Source organism: Drosophila sechellia, chromosome 3R (genome assembly GCF_004382195.2).
Source record: "Drosophila sechellia strain sech25 chromosome 3R, ASM438219v1, whole genome shotgun sequence".
Taxonomy (NCBI): domain Eukaryota; kingdom Metazoa; phylum Arthropoda; class Insecta; order Diptera; family Drosophilidae; genus Drosophila; species Drosophila sechellia.
This window is the reverse complement of record NC_045952.1, coordinates 12698813-12714943: the sequence shown is the minus strand read 5'-3', so window position 1 is coordinate 12714943 and position 16131 is coordinate 12698813. Positions and strand designations below refer to the sequence as shown.

Below are 16131 nucleotides of genomic sequence, written 5' to 3'. Positions count from 1 at the left end.
GCGGGCAAATGCACAGCAGCAAGCGCAGCAGCAGCAATTGCAGCGGCAGAGCCAGAAAACCCTTTTGGCCAAAAAAAGGGGCAAAACAAACCATTTTCCTGCACACTTTGAGCCCTTTTCCATATATTATCAGCTTCTTGCGATTTAATTACCCAGGGCATGGAAAACAACAGCAATGAGAGCGGCAGCAACAGCTACAACAGCAGCAGCCAGTGAAATTAACCCTCTGAGATAAACGCATAATTCCGTGTGCAAAAATCTGCAAGACAATTCATAAACATAACCTACACGAAAAGCCCGTCTCTGAAGTGGCCGTGTGTGTGCGAGCCTTATCGATCGTGGTCAAGAGCAGCGGCAAGAGACCCGGGTCCCAACCATGTCCAGTCCCAATCCAAGTTGGAAGCCCTCGGGGCGCTCTCAGCAATTTTCATTGCTCCAGCCTTAGCTCCGGCAACAGCAACATCGAACGCTACACAGGGAAAATTAATTGCTTGGCTTTAAAAATGCATTGTCATAAGTCTTAACATCTCATTTTATGGAGTAATAATTTTGATGGCCACTTGAGCATTAGGAAATACTGCAGTTTACATCCTAATTCAGTGTATTCTCGTAAGACACAATATTTCTGGCTGTGCAAAGCTGCAGCTCGAATTCTCTGCTGTGATCGTTGTCGCGATCTGTTGGCCCGGTCGTCCTCCGACTTGCTCTGATTCTGCGCCCAACAACAATGTGGTGCGGACCGCTTGCATTCGGTGCTGGCGTCGCAGTCGCCGCTTGCGTCGCTGCGGCCTTAGCTATTTACAACACTGCATTCCTGCGCCGCAGTCATTCAAGAAGAAGTTAAGAGCTGGGCTGGCTAAAACGCAGCAAGCCGAGAGCGGACCAAAACTGAGCTGCCGCAGCCAAAGTCGAGCGCTGAACTTGTTTCATGCAACTTGGGCTTAGTGTGTGCCCGATCCCCTATGCCGAGCCCCGCACCCCTCGATTTTTTTTTTTTTGCCTCTTAAATGCTGTAATAAGCCAACAACAGCGGCCAGAAAACATGTTTATGAAAAGAAAGAAATTCCATTGCAAACAAAAGAGGGAGCGCGAGGGCGAGAGGCGTGCGCTGCGCATGCGCGCCTGTAATCCAGCTCACTCACACACAGCTCACACATGCACAGACCCACTCAGCCGTACTCTTAAGCCTCTTTTTTTAAGATTTTCAGCCTGGAATCTTGAGGGGCTCTCTTCTTGTATGCCAGTTAAGCCCACAGGCACATTTAGTTATGCCGTGGTGGAAATATTTTTGCGAGCACAGCAGCAGAACAACAAAAACGGAAAAGTAGCACAACATGTCCAACAGGCGTTGGTTTACAGGGGGGTGGAGAGAGCGGACCAGGAGTTTGGGAACACGGTGAAATAGTTCGAATAAGTGGTGAATTTAAATTTCTTTATTAATATTATCACTTGTTAGCCTACATAAATCTTTACATTTGTGTTGTATTTTTAACGAAAAATATAAATTTCACTTAGAAATTTTTTATAATTTAAGAAATACAAAAGAAATATTGCTTGTTTTTAAAGCAATATTTGTCAGCTTTATATTTGAAATTTCATATTAGGTATGCTACATTTTTAGGAAATTAAAAACAAGTTCATTAAAACAATGACTGTTTGGGTCTCTGGTCACAGTATCACTTCATCAAATATTTTGAATTCGAGGATGTGATTTTCAACTTTAAAACTCAACAAGTTCGTTGCCTAAGTCTTTCGGTTTCGGCTGGCAATGCCACCCTCCCACCATCTGTGGTGTGTTACTGCCTCGGTCAAGAGAGCGCGCCGCTCTCTTTCGCTGCCGCCGTGGTCGCGATCTATAGCCTCTGAGCTGCGACTCGCACTCAGTTGCCATTTACCTGTCGACGCATCCAGGTGCCCGCGTGTCCCGATCTCGTAGAAGCGGATCAAACGGTCTCAAGGCGCCGCTCTGCGCTCTGCGTTGCGTGCCTACGTGTCCTACGGGTGTGTGTGTGTGTGTGTGTGCGAGAGTCTGTGCTGGTGTTGGTGCCGTGAGTCAGTGAGCGCAAAAAAGATAACACAAAGAGCCATAGTGAAAGATCGAAACGCACACACTCTCACGCGACCTGCAATGAAAATAAAGTAGAGAAAAGAGTGCGCTAGTGTGTGTGTGTGCGAGTGGAATAACAGAGAAAATAAATGGAAATTAAATGAAGCTGCAAAAACTGCCAAATAAACAAAGTGCTATGCGATGCATAAATGAGAAGCCAAACGGAGTTACCTGTATAATCATCAAGGTAGAATGGGCGATCACAACTTATTAAATTGCAATTCGAGGTTCAGGTTTTCAGGCCCTCTCTTTCGCTCGCCCTCTCGCTCTCTTTGTTTCTGTATGGCTTCGTTAAGCATATATTCCATAGTATTCTTTATTAATATTGCACGATCGTAAAACTTTAATGAAATTATTCGTACGCCCATTCCCTGTGACACCTCGCATCGGAGGAAAACTCTCGACCCCAAACTAAGACCAAAGCCAAAACCCAAACCAGTTGCAAAAGTTGTCACATTAAAATCACACCTTTGGAGATATATATTTATTGTTGTTGCTGCACCACTTTGGCATATAACTCGTTCGCGATACAACCACCGATGCAGATGCAGATGCAGATGCGGATGGAGCTGGAGATACACCCTCTCCGCGAGGTGGTTGCATGCAAATTATACACGTAGAGGAAGTCGGGATCTCTCGACTGGTCATTAACTCAACTAGGAGTTGCTGCAACGGATATGTTTATGGCCAACTGATTGAATTTCATCCTCACACAAACGCATGCTCTCGGCAATTATACGCCAAGCGACTTTCCTTTTCCCCCGCGAAAATAGCTATATTCATATTTTTCCTGGAACTCCACAGTGCCCACCAGATAGACAGATACTTATGTAGAGAATTCTATCCAGCGTTGGGCGATCAGAGGTATGGCACACGTGTTGGCCAAATGTTTTCGGCTCTTCACATCATTAGCAAAGTGCCCGAGGGTTTGCCCCTGTAGTTCGGTTAGCTGGAAACCATATACTCGTATACCCAGCAGAAAACCAACCGAAACCGAAACAAGCAGACGAATTTATTATGTTTGACTTCTTCCTTGTAATCTTAGCATGGCTAAATGATTACAAATTGGACATTTGATATCACAACATTTTGGCATTTGTGTCGGGCTCGCACTTTCCCAGCCAGCGGCTATTCGCAATGAAAGCGGGCAAAGATCGCCCGCTTACTCGCGCATTTACCAGCTATTTCAAATATTTCCTACAAAAATGTCAACATATGCGCATTGCAATGACAGGCCAGCCAGCGAGCCACTTGGCCACTTGGAGAGCCAATGCAATCCACAATCCAGAGGTCCAACAATCCAGCAGTCCAGCATTCAGCCATGGCCCGCAGCCCCAATCAAAGCCAAAAAGCTTTCAAGCCAAAAGGCTGCCGCCATCGCAGTTGCAGACATGGAAAAGCCACTCGCCAATTTCATGAGATTTTCAACAGTTTTTTTTTATATTTATTATTTCTATATTTCGAACTGCAATGGCGTGGATCCATCAACTACTTGGGGAATGTAGCTATTCATTAATATATTCACTAAAATGCATTATCTATTTTAACTTTCATATTTCTAAGATGCCACAATATTTTAGTAATTAGTTTGTTTTTTGCGTATTACGATATATTTTATATAAAATATTTATGGCTTGCATTTTTTCTTTCTAGTTTGAGCAGAAATATTGCTAATTGGTTTTAACATTTCAATGAAAGGTTGCATTAAAAAATATACCATATTTATTTATTGCACTTAAATAGTCATTTTATGTATAGATAATCAGGGATTTGGCCTTTAATCTGAAGAGCATTTTTAATTCGGCTCTATCCGCCGGCTAATCGACTTTCCTTTCTTGTCCGCAACTTTTATTGTATGTCTCCCTGCGCTGTGTGTGTGCGGGTATTTATGTGTCTGTTTGTATGATTTCATAGCTCTTGCAACAGTGCAATCAGCAAATACTAAAATGCAATGCGACGTATTTTTTATTATTTATTTTTCCTTTATTTTCATTTTTCTTGACGTTTTCTTTTTTTCTGCTGTTGTTGTCTCGAAAGCCAAAGCTTGCCGCGAATCATGGCCAAGAGAGCTCGGTGGCCGGAGTTGCAGTCTCTCACGCCACAAGCGACAGTTTTGTATTAGAAACGGCAACTTGTAGCTGCAGCTAGTTACGAGCTTGACGATTGCCAGCTAGAGCAGGGGGGCAACTGGAGAGGGGGAGGGGGGGATGAGGAGAGGAGAGGGCGGCGGTGCAGGTGCGCGGGGGGAGGCAGCTGGAATGTTGTTTCTACTTGCTAGTTGGCCATGTTGCCGAGTGACTGACATAGTTGCTGCCACAATTGTTGCTGTTGTCGTTGCCGTTGTCGCAGGGCATTGCGGGCTGAACTTTAAAATTAAATTTGTTAAACAATTTATGTGTAGCATATTAGATGGCGGAAAAAAGCAGATAGGCAACCTATGCGGGCGTCTTTTGGCTTAGGCTTGGTCTTTTGGCCATGCGGGCCACCACCACACGGATATAACCTGTTTCGCTCTCTTTCTCGACGGATTCCGATTTCCGAATGAAAAGTGGCCAAGAGACGGGGACAAAACGGTGCTTTTCTCTTGCACTTATCACTCGATCATGGCCATCTCTCTCCCTCTCCCCCTCTCTCTCTTTCTCCCTCTCTCTGTAATGAAATGTAATTTGAAAAATTGCGCGCGGCAAATTGTTAGCTTCTTGTTAGAGAGACCTCGTTGTCTTGTGCAGAATTTCAAATATTTTGTCTTAATTAAAATTATCCGATCTCTGTCTTCTTTTAGCAGCCGTCTAGCAACGAAAAGTCGGGCAATGCTTTTAGATAAATTAACTCTGACATTTGGTCCGTCAAGCATTTGTCGCTCTTTTGCATTTGCTCGACATTTTTATTGGACTTTGACTTGGCCTGGATTTATGTGTTTCGAATTCGGGGATCTCGCTAGAGGGGATCTCGGATCTCCGAATCTGGGGATCTGGGTATCTGGGGATTAGCCGTGGTGCCATCATTCACGTCCGCAATTGTGCTGGCCCCGTCAAAGTCAGCACTGCCCCTGGAACAGCATGTAATTTGCAATGAGCTCGCCTTGTTTCTGGGCCCCTTTTTTTTTAATTTATTTTGCCCGGGCTTGCTGTTTAATTTTGAGCTTAAGGCACAGTCACTGCCAAAAGTTATTTTCGGGGCCGTGGCGCAGAACAAAAGACTCAAGCAACGAACTGGAAATTCGCTTGGAATTTGAATTATGCTCGAGTCGAGGATGAGAAGCTGGCCAAGAATCTGCCATTGATTGATGACAGTCTCAATGTTTCAATCGCCGCGTCTGCGTCTTCACGGTTGTTATTGTGTTCACGGTTCATTATATAAGATTCGGTTTAATTAGTTCGACTAAAATCTGCGCGTTCTTCTTTAATGGCTCGGGTGAAATTTTTAGTTACAGATAATGACGAAAGAAATGGCACAAAACCATTAAAGAAATTTCGTAAAGACTTTAAAGGCAAGTCCCATTTTGATGGATAGCGCGTAGACGTCAAGAAATCAATTTATATATATACATATATATATTAAACATTTTTTGCACTATCAGATCAATCAGCGCTGAACAAAAAGTGAGCGATGGCCAAGTGGAAATTTAAACGAGTTTTTCCACAGTCACTGAGCAGCTTCCTGAGAAAGTTTTTGCCTAGGTAATTGAGATTGCAGAATCTACAAATTGAGACAAAATTCCCATAATTTACAGTTAGAGCGGGGAAGGAATACTATATCCGCCGATATCGCATAGCTCGAAATCAAGTCGAATGCTCTAATTAATTTCGCTACGACCACATTGAGTCTTCATTCATTCGTTCCATTCAATACTTTCTACCATATCAATCTCTTTCTCCAACTTCCCATCTACGGCCTATTCAGCTGGAACCTTTATAACGAGTGCCTATTTATGCATGCATAGGCAAAAATATAGCCCATTCCGAAATGCCGCCCATACATATTTAATAATACGAGCACATTCTCCCCTCTTTCTTCTGGCGAAACATTTCGAATTCTTTTTGAACTGTGTCAACTTTCAATTCTTTTCATCGCATATATGCATAGAGACAACAGCAACACGAGAAGCCAGAGAATTCGGGTTCATTTAACTTAACTGAACGGTTAACCGAGTTTAGCCATTGTTGCGGCCAATTAAATGTGTCGAAATAAATATTTAAGCAATGCCTAATTGCCACAGAATGGCAGCGAATAAATAAATTTCGGGGTTCTTAAAGGTAGTAAGTGGGTAAGCCAGTTTTGGAAAGACGTTTAGCCGCATAATGGGTTATTTAATTACCTTATGAATACAAATACTGTTAAATAGAAAACAAGTCGTAAGCATTTTATAGGGTGTTTAAATTGCGACTGTCGCTTGGCTTATTAATTCACCTATAAAAGCTGTTTAATATTCGTACCTTTTGCATTTATCAACTTACAACTCAGTCACACATAAATAATGCTGCTAAAATGGCTATATCTCGGTTTGATCTTAATAGTTATTACACCTCAGATTAGCACTTGTAAGTAGATGTGCAACTTATATTCTTATATAACTTATATAAAGTTATTAACTTCTGTCCATTTAGATAGAGCAATATGCGTTTTGCCTAAAAATACTGGCAAAGGTGCGATTTGGAAAATTCGCTGGTATTACGATAGAAATTGGAGAGCCTGTCGAAAATTTAGATTCAATGGAAAACGTATCAGTGGAAATGGAAATGCAAATAACTTTGCAACTTGGTGGCATTGCAAAAAGAATTGTCCATAAATTTGTAATATTGAATATTTCATAATATTTAAGTTACATGTATAGTACGTAACAATCAGGTTATATTTGAATTGAATTTTTAAGTTTCACCGAAACCGTATACTTCTTTCTCACCTGCTTTTGTTTACTTTTACAAATGCCTAAAAAGGCAGTTTAAGTGCATGACGAATGATTAGAAGCAAACAACTAACACAATATTTGGCTATCATAGGCAATATAAGACAAACACTGGTGTTTGTTCTATACCACCTGATTTAATATAGCTCTCTAGTTCGAAAACAATTGTTGCTGGCATAAAAGTTGTCAATAGCTTTTTATTCTTGTTAGTTTCAATTTTATCACCATGCTGTTCAAAATATCGTGTCTCCTCATTCTTTTCGTGCTCTGTCTGCAGCAGAGTCATTCGAGTAAGTGTGGATTCCCACTCAAGAAGTAACTTCATAAACTCATGGACTATGTGATTTTAGTCAAACGCAGATGCCTCCAGCCACTGGATGTGGGCAAAGGCAAGGCCTATCTGCGCAATTGGTTCTACAACTCCACATCGCAGAAGTGCCAAAGGTTCATCTTCTATGGAGGTGCGAGCAATGGCAACAACTTCCATACCCAAGCTCGATGTCGCAAAATTTGCCTAGCCCCAGTTTCTCTGCCAATTAATTTGAACTCCACTGGCGCTTGAAAAGAACAACGATTCGAATCAAACAATAACTAATAAATGAGACTTAAGTACGCTAAGGCCAGTTGAGCTAATTGCATTTTGTGTGAAATCGCTGAGAAAATCAAGTTGATGCTGCGCCCATTTTCGCTGCCAAGAAATATTTACTATAATTTAAGCTCATACTCGTATATATTTATTCTTGTTTTTGTAAAACTTGTCAGTGCCACCCACTTTCTAGGCAGCGCCGGCTTGTTCCACAGTGGGTGTCTATTTGCCCAGGAGGTGTTAGGCGGCGGGTGCGCTGACAACCCAATGGAGCTGCTGCAATAACAATTGCAGGCACAACTGCAGCAACAACAATTGCAACAGCAGCACCATCAACGTTTTGCTAAATCAAAATTGACACTATGAAAAAAGCCAACCCACAGAGCGGCAATTGCTGCGGGAAAACGGTAGCCGCACACACACATAGGCACTCCGTGGAGCACATGCCTCTTGGGCCAAGACTTGGGGCCAGGCGCTCAGCACGCCAAGCCATGGAGGCCAAAAGGTGCCCGCTGTCCGTGGCGCCAAGATGTGGCCGCTGTTGTTGCTATTGCCGCACGGCGTTAGATTTCAACCATGTGCAGACAACGGTCGCCACACACAAACGTTGAAAATAGCAGTTATTAGTTTGGCACAGCGCACAGTGTGCCCAATGTGATTAATAAAGAGAAATAAAGTAATCAGGAAGGTGAAAAATGGGGATTTCCATTAACGAGGAAGTGCTCAAAAAGATGACACTATCAAAAAGTACAAGATTGCCCATAAAACATCTACACAGTCAGTTAATAACAGTCGTTAAAAGATGTCCATTACATTTATTTAAATTTCACACTCTGCGCAGTTCCTAGTTTAATTGATTATTTATATCTTATTCAAACATTTTGCCCACTGTGCCGAGGCAGTCTTGCCATGTTCGAGTGCACTGTGGGCACCACGATGGCGACATTTGCTCATTAAGCATATTAAATAATTAGTACTTGTTGTTGTCATATTTTATGTGCTCGTTTGTGTGCTCGTTGAGCTCAGTTGAAGAGGCTTGGCTTGGACAGGGAAATATGGACAAGCACGTAAAGAAGGAGATAGGAACATAGACACAGATCGAGCCAGATACTGAGCTGGACCAGTTTCCAATGGACGTCCGCCGATCGCTGGCCTTAGCTGGCTTTTTAATTTTTATTTGAGCAATAAAAATTGCGAAATATATACGCGGCTTAATTGAACAGCAATTGATTGAGCAACTTGACAGATACGAAGGTAATCCGGGATATAAATTTAATGGTAAGGACGCCAAAAAGTCAAAAGATAATACTCATTTAATTTAAATAAAATGAAGCGAAATTGCATAACGCATCGTAAATTCTCAGTTAATAATAATAATAATATAGTAGATGTGAAGTTTATCCGGATTATTAATATATATTTAATCGCACATTACGTTTTATTTAGATAAAATGTAGATAAATTTACCAAATTATGGTAAATGCTCATACTTAAGTCAATATATCTTGACCAAAACTTTCTCCTTCAAATTTCTTAAGCCTGGCTTTAATCTGAGTTCCAAGTGTTGGAAGACAAGAACTTTACAAGCTTCGTGCGTTGTTTACAACACTTAATGCGTTACTAATGATATTTTAGGCCCTTCAGTCGAGAGACAAAGCATAAGACAAACAAAATGAATTACATTTGCATGTAAATTTATGCAAATTCCATGCTGTGTTGCCCAATGAACCATTTGACACTTTTGTCCACACACCGAGCGTGCTTTATTAATTATTTATTGTCCAACTATTGTGAATTATGGCAATGGCTGGCCATGGTCTAGGAAAAAATCGAATGCCCCTCGAACGGATTGAATTGGGCAGGAGTGGACCAGAGTGGACCAGAGTGAAGTGATCTCTGGAGCTTGGAGCATTTTCCTTTCTTTCTTCGGGGATTTTCGTTTGGGGCTTCGAACCAGTTGAGCTACATTCCATATGAGGCATACGCGACAGGCGGCGGCTCCACTTCACCTCGGATTCAGATTCAGATTTTGGTTTGGGTTTCGGTTTCGGAGATGCTAAGATTAATCAGCTGCCATAAGCCAAATGACAAGACATATGTCTATGTTCCGTGGCACCACCAAATGTGCTAGAGCACCGCGTTATTATTGCCAGCCTATTGGTGTGTTTATTTATGGTGCGGCCACAAAATGATACAACACAAAAATCAGAAATTGAAATTAATTTCAAATTTGATTACAATAAAAATAAAGCCGGGCGCGGAGCTCCACTTGTGAGTAGCTTTTGATTTGCTCGTCCCAAAAGTATGCCACCCCAGCCCCATTTTTTCCGTAGGTGTGCCCCGTAAAAAAGCGCGGCCCCACCCAGAAATGCCACGGAAATTTGAAATGAATTTATAGTTTTCTATTAAGAGATGGCTCACAGATGGGCGAGTAAATTATGCCAAGCCCCCTAGCCGGAGAACGGTTATGGCTTCTGCCCAAATCTCTTGTTCTTGTGCCCAACTTGCCGAATTGGGTTACTTTCGGCTTAATTTAAGGTCTTAAGGTTAGGCCAAATTGCGGATGGCCACAAGCCAGCCCACGCCTCTGCTGCCTCTGCAGCCTCTTCCTCATCCAAAATACACAGTTCCCCATGCCCCCCGATCCTCTGCAGCTTCCCCAGCAAACTGGTTCCGGAGCAACAACAATGAATGGAGCTGGAGCTTGGAGCGCGACTCAATGGAAATGACAGCATACGTGTGGCCAAATAAAAGATATGCCCGTTGTTCACATATAAAGCTAAGCAATGATTTTTGTTCGGTGTTTGCGTGGGCGATCCCCTTATTAATTGTGAAAATATATACGTGCGCAGAACGATTTGTTTGCCGACAACCGATAATTCCAACAATCCCCAACTCATTTCACCCACCAGAGTCGAGTGCTGGATTTGAAAGGTCAAATGCAGTAAAGATTCGGAGGAGTGGTTTGCACAGCAATGTATATGCATTTTATGACTCCCAGTTATGCCGCTCCATCGCTGCTTTTTCCTCTAATAATTGCGAATGGCATGCAGACCCACAAATGGCTACCCACACACTTCCACTTCGCCAGACATTCCGTGTTCTCATGGCCATCGCAGATTTGAATTCCATTTACAGCTTGGCACACATATTGCTTCGTTTGGAGCCTTTGGGTTAAATGATATTAGGAAATTCCACCATAATTACAATTCAATTGGAAAAATCAGACATTTGTTTGCAGTCTTAAAATTACTTAATCTGAGATAGGCGTGTTCCTTAATAATGGATGCTAATTTTGTTAATAAATATTTTAAAGGTGTGCCTAGTTATCTACACTTACACTAATGGACTTTATTGCACTATTAAAGAAATATATTAAAAGTATTCCTTATTTGTATATTATAGACCTTCGCGCCACTCTAGAGGCCTCCTAGCTGATAGACAAAGGATCCTCCAACCAGGAGAGGTACCAACCATGTCGCACAAGACGAGCAACCGTCGCAGCAGCGACTTGGAGTGTCCACTTGCTTCATTGGGCCGTAACAGCAATGCGGTACGTGACCACTACCACCACCCGCATCCGCTGAGCTCCAGTCCGCTGGATCCACAAGCCTACAAGATGATGTCCCGCAAGTCACCCAATCCCGTCCTGGAGGTGGCTGAAGCGCTGGCCTCGAGCAGTTCTACGCCGCCCAGCGACCAGGCTGTGGCATCCTCGTCGGCGGCAGCAGTGCTCCATATGGTGCAGCAAAAAGCGGCTACCTTCGAGCTGAGAGGCCGGCACTCGCGACCAACCGATCAGCAGACCAACTATGGAGCCCATTCCACGGCTTCGGTGGGTAGGCATGCGAAAAAGTCCCCAGAACTACCAGCTCCGGCGTCGAGGAACGTGGCTCCCGTACCACAGCCGCGGAACTTCCTAACACTAGAACATGTCCTGCAATTTGGAACCCAGCGACCCAGTTGGATGCACGGCAACAGTGCAGATACGGAGGACTCGAGTGACAACAACGCGGGTGGCGGTGGAGATGGAAGTGGCAGTGGTGGAGCTGGAGGACGAAGACGTGCCCAAGGTGGCCGCTGTAGTGTGCCCACTGTACTCAGCAGCAATGGCAGCGGCGGCAATGGAGCCCAGTACCTGCTGGAAAAGAAGATGGAGTCACTGTATCTGGGCAACGCCCTGAGAGCCCTTCCCTTAGGCGCCGAGGCGAGTCAGTTCCAAAACGAACGCTACTACCTGGAGGATTACAGCAGCGGTAGCGGGAACGAGCGACTGCCAGGTGGGTAGACTTAAATCCAAGTCCTGAAATTATACTAATGCTTATTTATTCAGAACGCCTGCATCATCCGCGCACCTCCAGTCCCAGCGAAACAAGTGGATCGGATCGCTACCTGCTGAACCGCAGCTCCAACTCCAACCACCTGCACTCCAAGGGCCAGAGCCTGTCGGACGGGCTGTGCAACCTGGGCCGCTTCTCGCCCAGCTTGGATCAGGGCTATGCCACACTGGTTTCACCCTCTCCCACAGGTCACCATTCAAGTGGCGGAGCGGGCAATGTGACCAATTCCACCACGGCCAGTGGAGCGGGAATCATGGCCAGCAGTACGCCGACTACAACGCCGCGAAGAGGAGCTTCCAGCAATGGATTGGGAGGAAGAGCAGCGTCTGGCACCGCCATTGGACCGCCGCCCTGGAACCGCAAAGGTCCCTTCCGCTGTGGTCCGCTCTTTGATCGTCTGCCCGACGAGGCCGTTGTACGGATCTTCTCATGGCTGGACAGCTGTGAGCTGTGCAACGTGGCGCGAGTCTGCCGTAGATTCGAGCATCTCGCCTGGCGGCCTATCCTGTGGAAGGTGATTTCGCTGCGGGGCGAGCACTTGAATGGCGACAAGACGCTGAAGATGATCTTCCGCCAGCTGTGCGGCCAAAGCTGCAATGGCGCCTGTCCGGAGGTGGAGCGCGTTATGCTCGCCGATGGCTGCCGCATCTCGGACAAGGGTCTTCAGCTCCTCACGCGCCGCTGCCCCGAGTTGACCCACCTTCAGCTACAGACCTGCGTGGACATCTCCAATCAGGCGCTGGTCGAGGCGCTGACCAAGTGCAGCAACCTGCAGCATCTGGATGTGACGGGTTAGTGCATATAGTTTAATGGATTTTTTATTGATGATTTCATGTTTTAAATCATATTTACTCTCAGGCTGCAGCCAGGTGAGCAGCATCAGTCCTAATCCCCACATGGAGCCGCCGCGTCGCCTGCTGCTTCAGTATTTGGACCTCACGGACTGCATGGCCATCGATGACATGGGTCTGAAGATCGTGGTGAAGAACTGCCCCCAGCTGGTTTACCTTTATCTGCGCCGCTGCATACAAGTCACAGGTGAGTTGGAGTGGATTACTCGTATGATACGATATGAATAACTTTTCGTTTCTCAAACGAATAGATGCGGGTCTGAAGTTTGTGCCCAGTTTTTGCGTCTCGCTGAAGGAGCTCAGTGTGTCCGACTGCCTGAACATCACGGATTTCGGATTGTATGAGTTGGCCAAGCTGGGAGCCGCACTGCGCTACCTTTCCGTGGCCAAATGCGAACGGGTCTCGGATGCGGGGCTAAAGGTGATTGCCAGGCGGTGCTATAAGCTGCGCTACCTGAACGCTCGAGGATGTGAGGCCGTGAGCGATGACTCCATTACGGTTCTGGCGAGATCCTGCCCACGTCTGCGAGCCTTGGACATCGGGAAGTGCGATGTGAGCGATGCGGGGCTTCGAGCTCTGGCCGAGAGCTGTCCGAACCTGAAGAAGCTCAGCTTGCGCAGCTGCGACATGATCACAGACCGCGGGGTGCAGTGTATCGCGTATTATTGCCGTGGACTCCAGCAACTGAATATCCAGGACTGTCCGGTGTCCATCGAGGGCTACCGGGCGGTCAAGAAGTACTGCAAGCGCTGCATCATCGAACACACCAATCCGGGATTCTGTTGAGATGTCCCATAGCCGGCGGTAGCCACCACAAAGCACAGAGGCAGGCCATATGAGCACAGATATAAAGGGAATTTATGGGCAAAGAATACTCTTGAAAAACAAAATAGTTGATAAAGTGGCAGGCAAATTTTAGCCATACACGGACTTTTGGGATACAAGTCCTCAAGTCTTAGTTCAATGATTAACCGAGAGAATCTATTGGTTTGGATATTATTTATATAAAAAGCATATCTTAAAGTGTTCTCTGTAATCAGCCACCACTTTGCCCGAGCTAAATAAGATTATTGTAAATTGTATATATCAAACGGACGCAGGACAGGACTAGCGTAGCATAGAGCATGTTCAGTAGACTATGTCTAAGTAGACTAATTCTTGGAGTAATAAATTATTTTCCACACCAGAAATGGTTCAGTGCTTAGGTTTTGACTTTGCCGCCTTTCTTCCCAGAGCGTCGAAAATGTTTGGTTTCAATTGCGGCACATGGTCAAGGATGTACGGAGGACGTACGTCCATAATTTCCCGAGTGTAGTGGTTGCCGTTCTTGGTCCTGCGCAGCCGATCCAATTCGATGGTGGCCTTTATTGACGGCCTGGAACCCTCCGCTGGAGTGATCTTTATCTTGGTGCAGTTTCCGCGCTCCAAATAGTCAATAGTGGCCATCAGGGAACGTATATCAGCGATGACGGACGAGGTCTGCTCGTGGATTTTTAGCAGAGCCTTCAGATTGGCGTATATCCTGGCCAGCCGTTTGTCCACGGGGGATTGATTATTGGGTTCGCAGTTCTTTTTCTGATGCGGTACTGAGTACTTGATGAACGGGCGTTCGTTGCCCTTCGGTGGTTTAGGAGTCTCCTTGCACGGCTTGGGCACCAACTGCTCCGACACCTCCATCAGTCGCACCTGCTCATCCAAACTGCTCAAGGGCAGCTTTCGCATTATGCGGCGCAGCTGCTTGCGCTTTTTGGGCGTGAGCAGGTGGTTGTGCTGAAAGCGCTCCACTCCGCGGTGCAAGTTCTCCATCATCTTTACCCAAACGTCCATGCTCTTGCTCTCCGCCTCGATTTCATTCTGGAGTCGTACACGCTTTGACCGAAAGTGCCGTATTTGTCGTTGTATCATTTTCGCCTGATTCTGATCATTCAAATGCTCGCGGACCAGACGGTCGTAGTCCTTTTTCCAGTTGGGTTCCTGTGTCATTGGCTTAACTAGGGAATTTTGAATTTTTGAAAACGATAACTGACTATTGTTATCGATGACAAAGTAGTCGTGGTAAAAAATATTTAAATAGTTCATATTTAAAAATATTTCGATTTTCAATTAAACCTATCGATAGTTCTTTATGAAAACCGTGTACCATCCCCAATCAGCTGTTTCATCTGCTTTTCGCCGCCTGCTCGTTAGTAAATATCTGGAGTAAAAGCTAAAATTTACCTGGTAGCTGAATACAATTATAAATCCCATTCGAAATTAAGTGTTAAAAGTTATGTATGCATGTCTTTAGAAGGACGCCTTTTAAATAGTACAGTTGGAACACGGAGGAAAAGAACAGTGTTGCGTAATTAAAGCGACACGTTTTTTGAGCCTCAAAATTAAGCTGTACAAATAGAGTGCCGGAGATTTAACGTACGAATCCCAGGAAGTACAAGAAACCGACGTCATGGCCAAGTATATCGCCCAGATCATCGTGTTGGGCGCCCAGGCAGTGGGAAGAGCCTTCACCAAGGCGCTGCGCCAGGAGATCGCCGCATCCCAGGAAGCAGCACGACGGGCGGGTGGTGGCAAGCAGGGCGACAAGAGCGCCGAGTCCAACCTGCGCACAGGTAAGTCTTGGACACAGTCATGCTATCTATTTCACTATTCACACCTACTTATCAATGCAGGCATGACGCTGGAGGAAGCCAAGCAGATCCTGAATATAGATGACCCCAAGAACGTTGACGCTATCATCAAGAACTACGAACATCTGTTTCAAGTGAACGAACGCTCCAAAGGCGGCTCCTTCTATATCCAGTCAAAGGTTTTCCGGGCGAAAGAGCGGTTGGACCATGAAATTAAGGCCCATGAGCAGTCGAAGTCGTCGAATACGGAAGCAGCTCAAGAGACGGCGGAGGAGTCTCAGAGCAGAGCGCGGCAGCGGCGCTGAGTGTCCTTGTTTTCCCAAACGAACTAATTAGCTGATAATTGATTTAAAAACTACGTGTTAAGTACAAAAAATGAAAGTCTGTTGATGTAAATAGAGATTTACGAACATGAAGAGAAGTGTAAACACTTTCTGCGAAGAACTCCACTTCCCGGGAACACAAATGTTATGGAATTCTTGTAAACTAACACGGATTAGCTCAGATGGTTAGGTATAAATATTTTACTCTCAGGCCAGCTAACTAGAATTGGAACAATTTTAAAACCACGCTTGTTGGGGCTTGAAAATAAAAATATTTTAAGCGTCAACAAAGTTCCATGTCTTAATCTAGCTATATAAGGTTATGCTGATGTAAATAAACGAATGCTGCAATGGGCTTCCAAAATTTCGAAATAGGAATTTGGAAATTTTGAA

The 16131-nt window shown here is 44.9% G+C and overlaps 4 protein-coding genes across 5 annotated transcripts; 3 read left to right on the top strand and 1 right to left on the bottom strand.

Moving 5' to 3' along the window:
* The first annotated feature begins 1882 nt into the window (after positions 1 to 1882).
* LOC6606189 (F-box/LRR-repeat protein 7) lies at positions 1883 to 13981 on the top strand. Its single transcript, XM_002030961.2, has 5 exons — positions 1883 to 2294; positions 11005 to 11879; positions 11933 to 12730; positions 12798 to 12977; positions 13042 to 13981. Exons 2-5 carry the CDS (start codon positions 11075 to 11077, stop codon positions 13575 to 13577), a joined length of 2319 nt encoding a protein of 772 aa, XP_002030997.1. The 5' UTR covers positions 1883 to 2294; positions 11005 to 11074; the 3' UTR covers positions 13578 to 13981.
* LOC6606190 (kappaPI-actitoxin-Avd3b) lies at positions 6535 to 7641 on the top strand. Its single transcript, XM_002030962.2, has 3 exons — positions 6535 to 6648; positions 6715 to 7303; positions 7364 to 7641. The coding sequence occupies exons 2-3, from the start codon at positions 7240 to 7242 to the stop codon at positions 7573 to 7575; spliced, it is 276 nt and encodes a 91-aa protein (XP_002030998.1). The 5' UTR covers positions 6535 to 6648; positions 6715 to 7239; the 3' UTR covers positions 7576 to 7641.
* On the bottom strand, positions 13975 to 14840 carry LOC6606188. The gene has a single exon (XM_002030960.2). It carries the CDS (start codon positions 14772 to 14774, stop codon positions 13986 to 13988), a length of 789 nt encoding a protein of 262 aa, XP_002030996.1. The 5' UTR covers positions 14775 to 14840; the 3' UTR covers positions 13975 to 13985.
* An 84-nt stretch (positions 14841 to 14924) lies between these two features.
* LOC6606187 (mitochondrial import inner membrane translocase subunit Tim16) lies at positions 14925 to 15836 on the top strand. 2 transcript variants are annotated; one of them, XM_032722312.1, is made up of 3 exons: positions 14925 to 15011; positions 15079 to 15397; positions 15458 to 15836. In XM_032722312.1, the coding sequence occupies exons 2-3, from the start codon at positions 15235 to 15237 to the stop codon at positions 15718 to 15720; spliced, it is 426 nt and encodes a 141-aa protein (XP_032578203.1). In that variant the 5' UTR covers positions 14925 to 15011; positions 15079 to 15234; the 3' UTR covers positions 15721 to 15836. The 2 variants fall into 2 exon arrangements, with proteins under 2 accessions (XP_032578203.1, XP_002030995.1); XM_002030959.2 differs by having other exon boundaries at positions 14954 to 15011; positions 15082 to 15397.
* Positions 15837 to 16131: the final 295 nt, after the last annotated feature.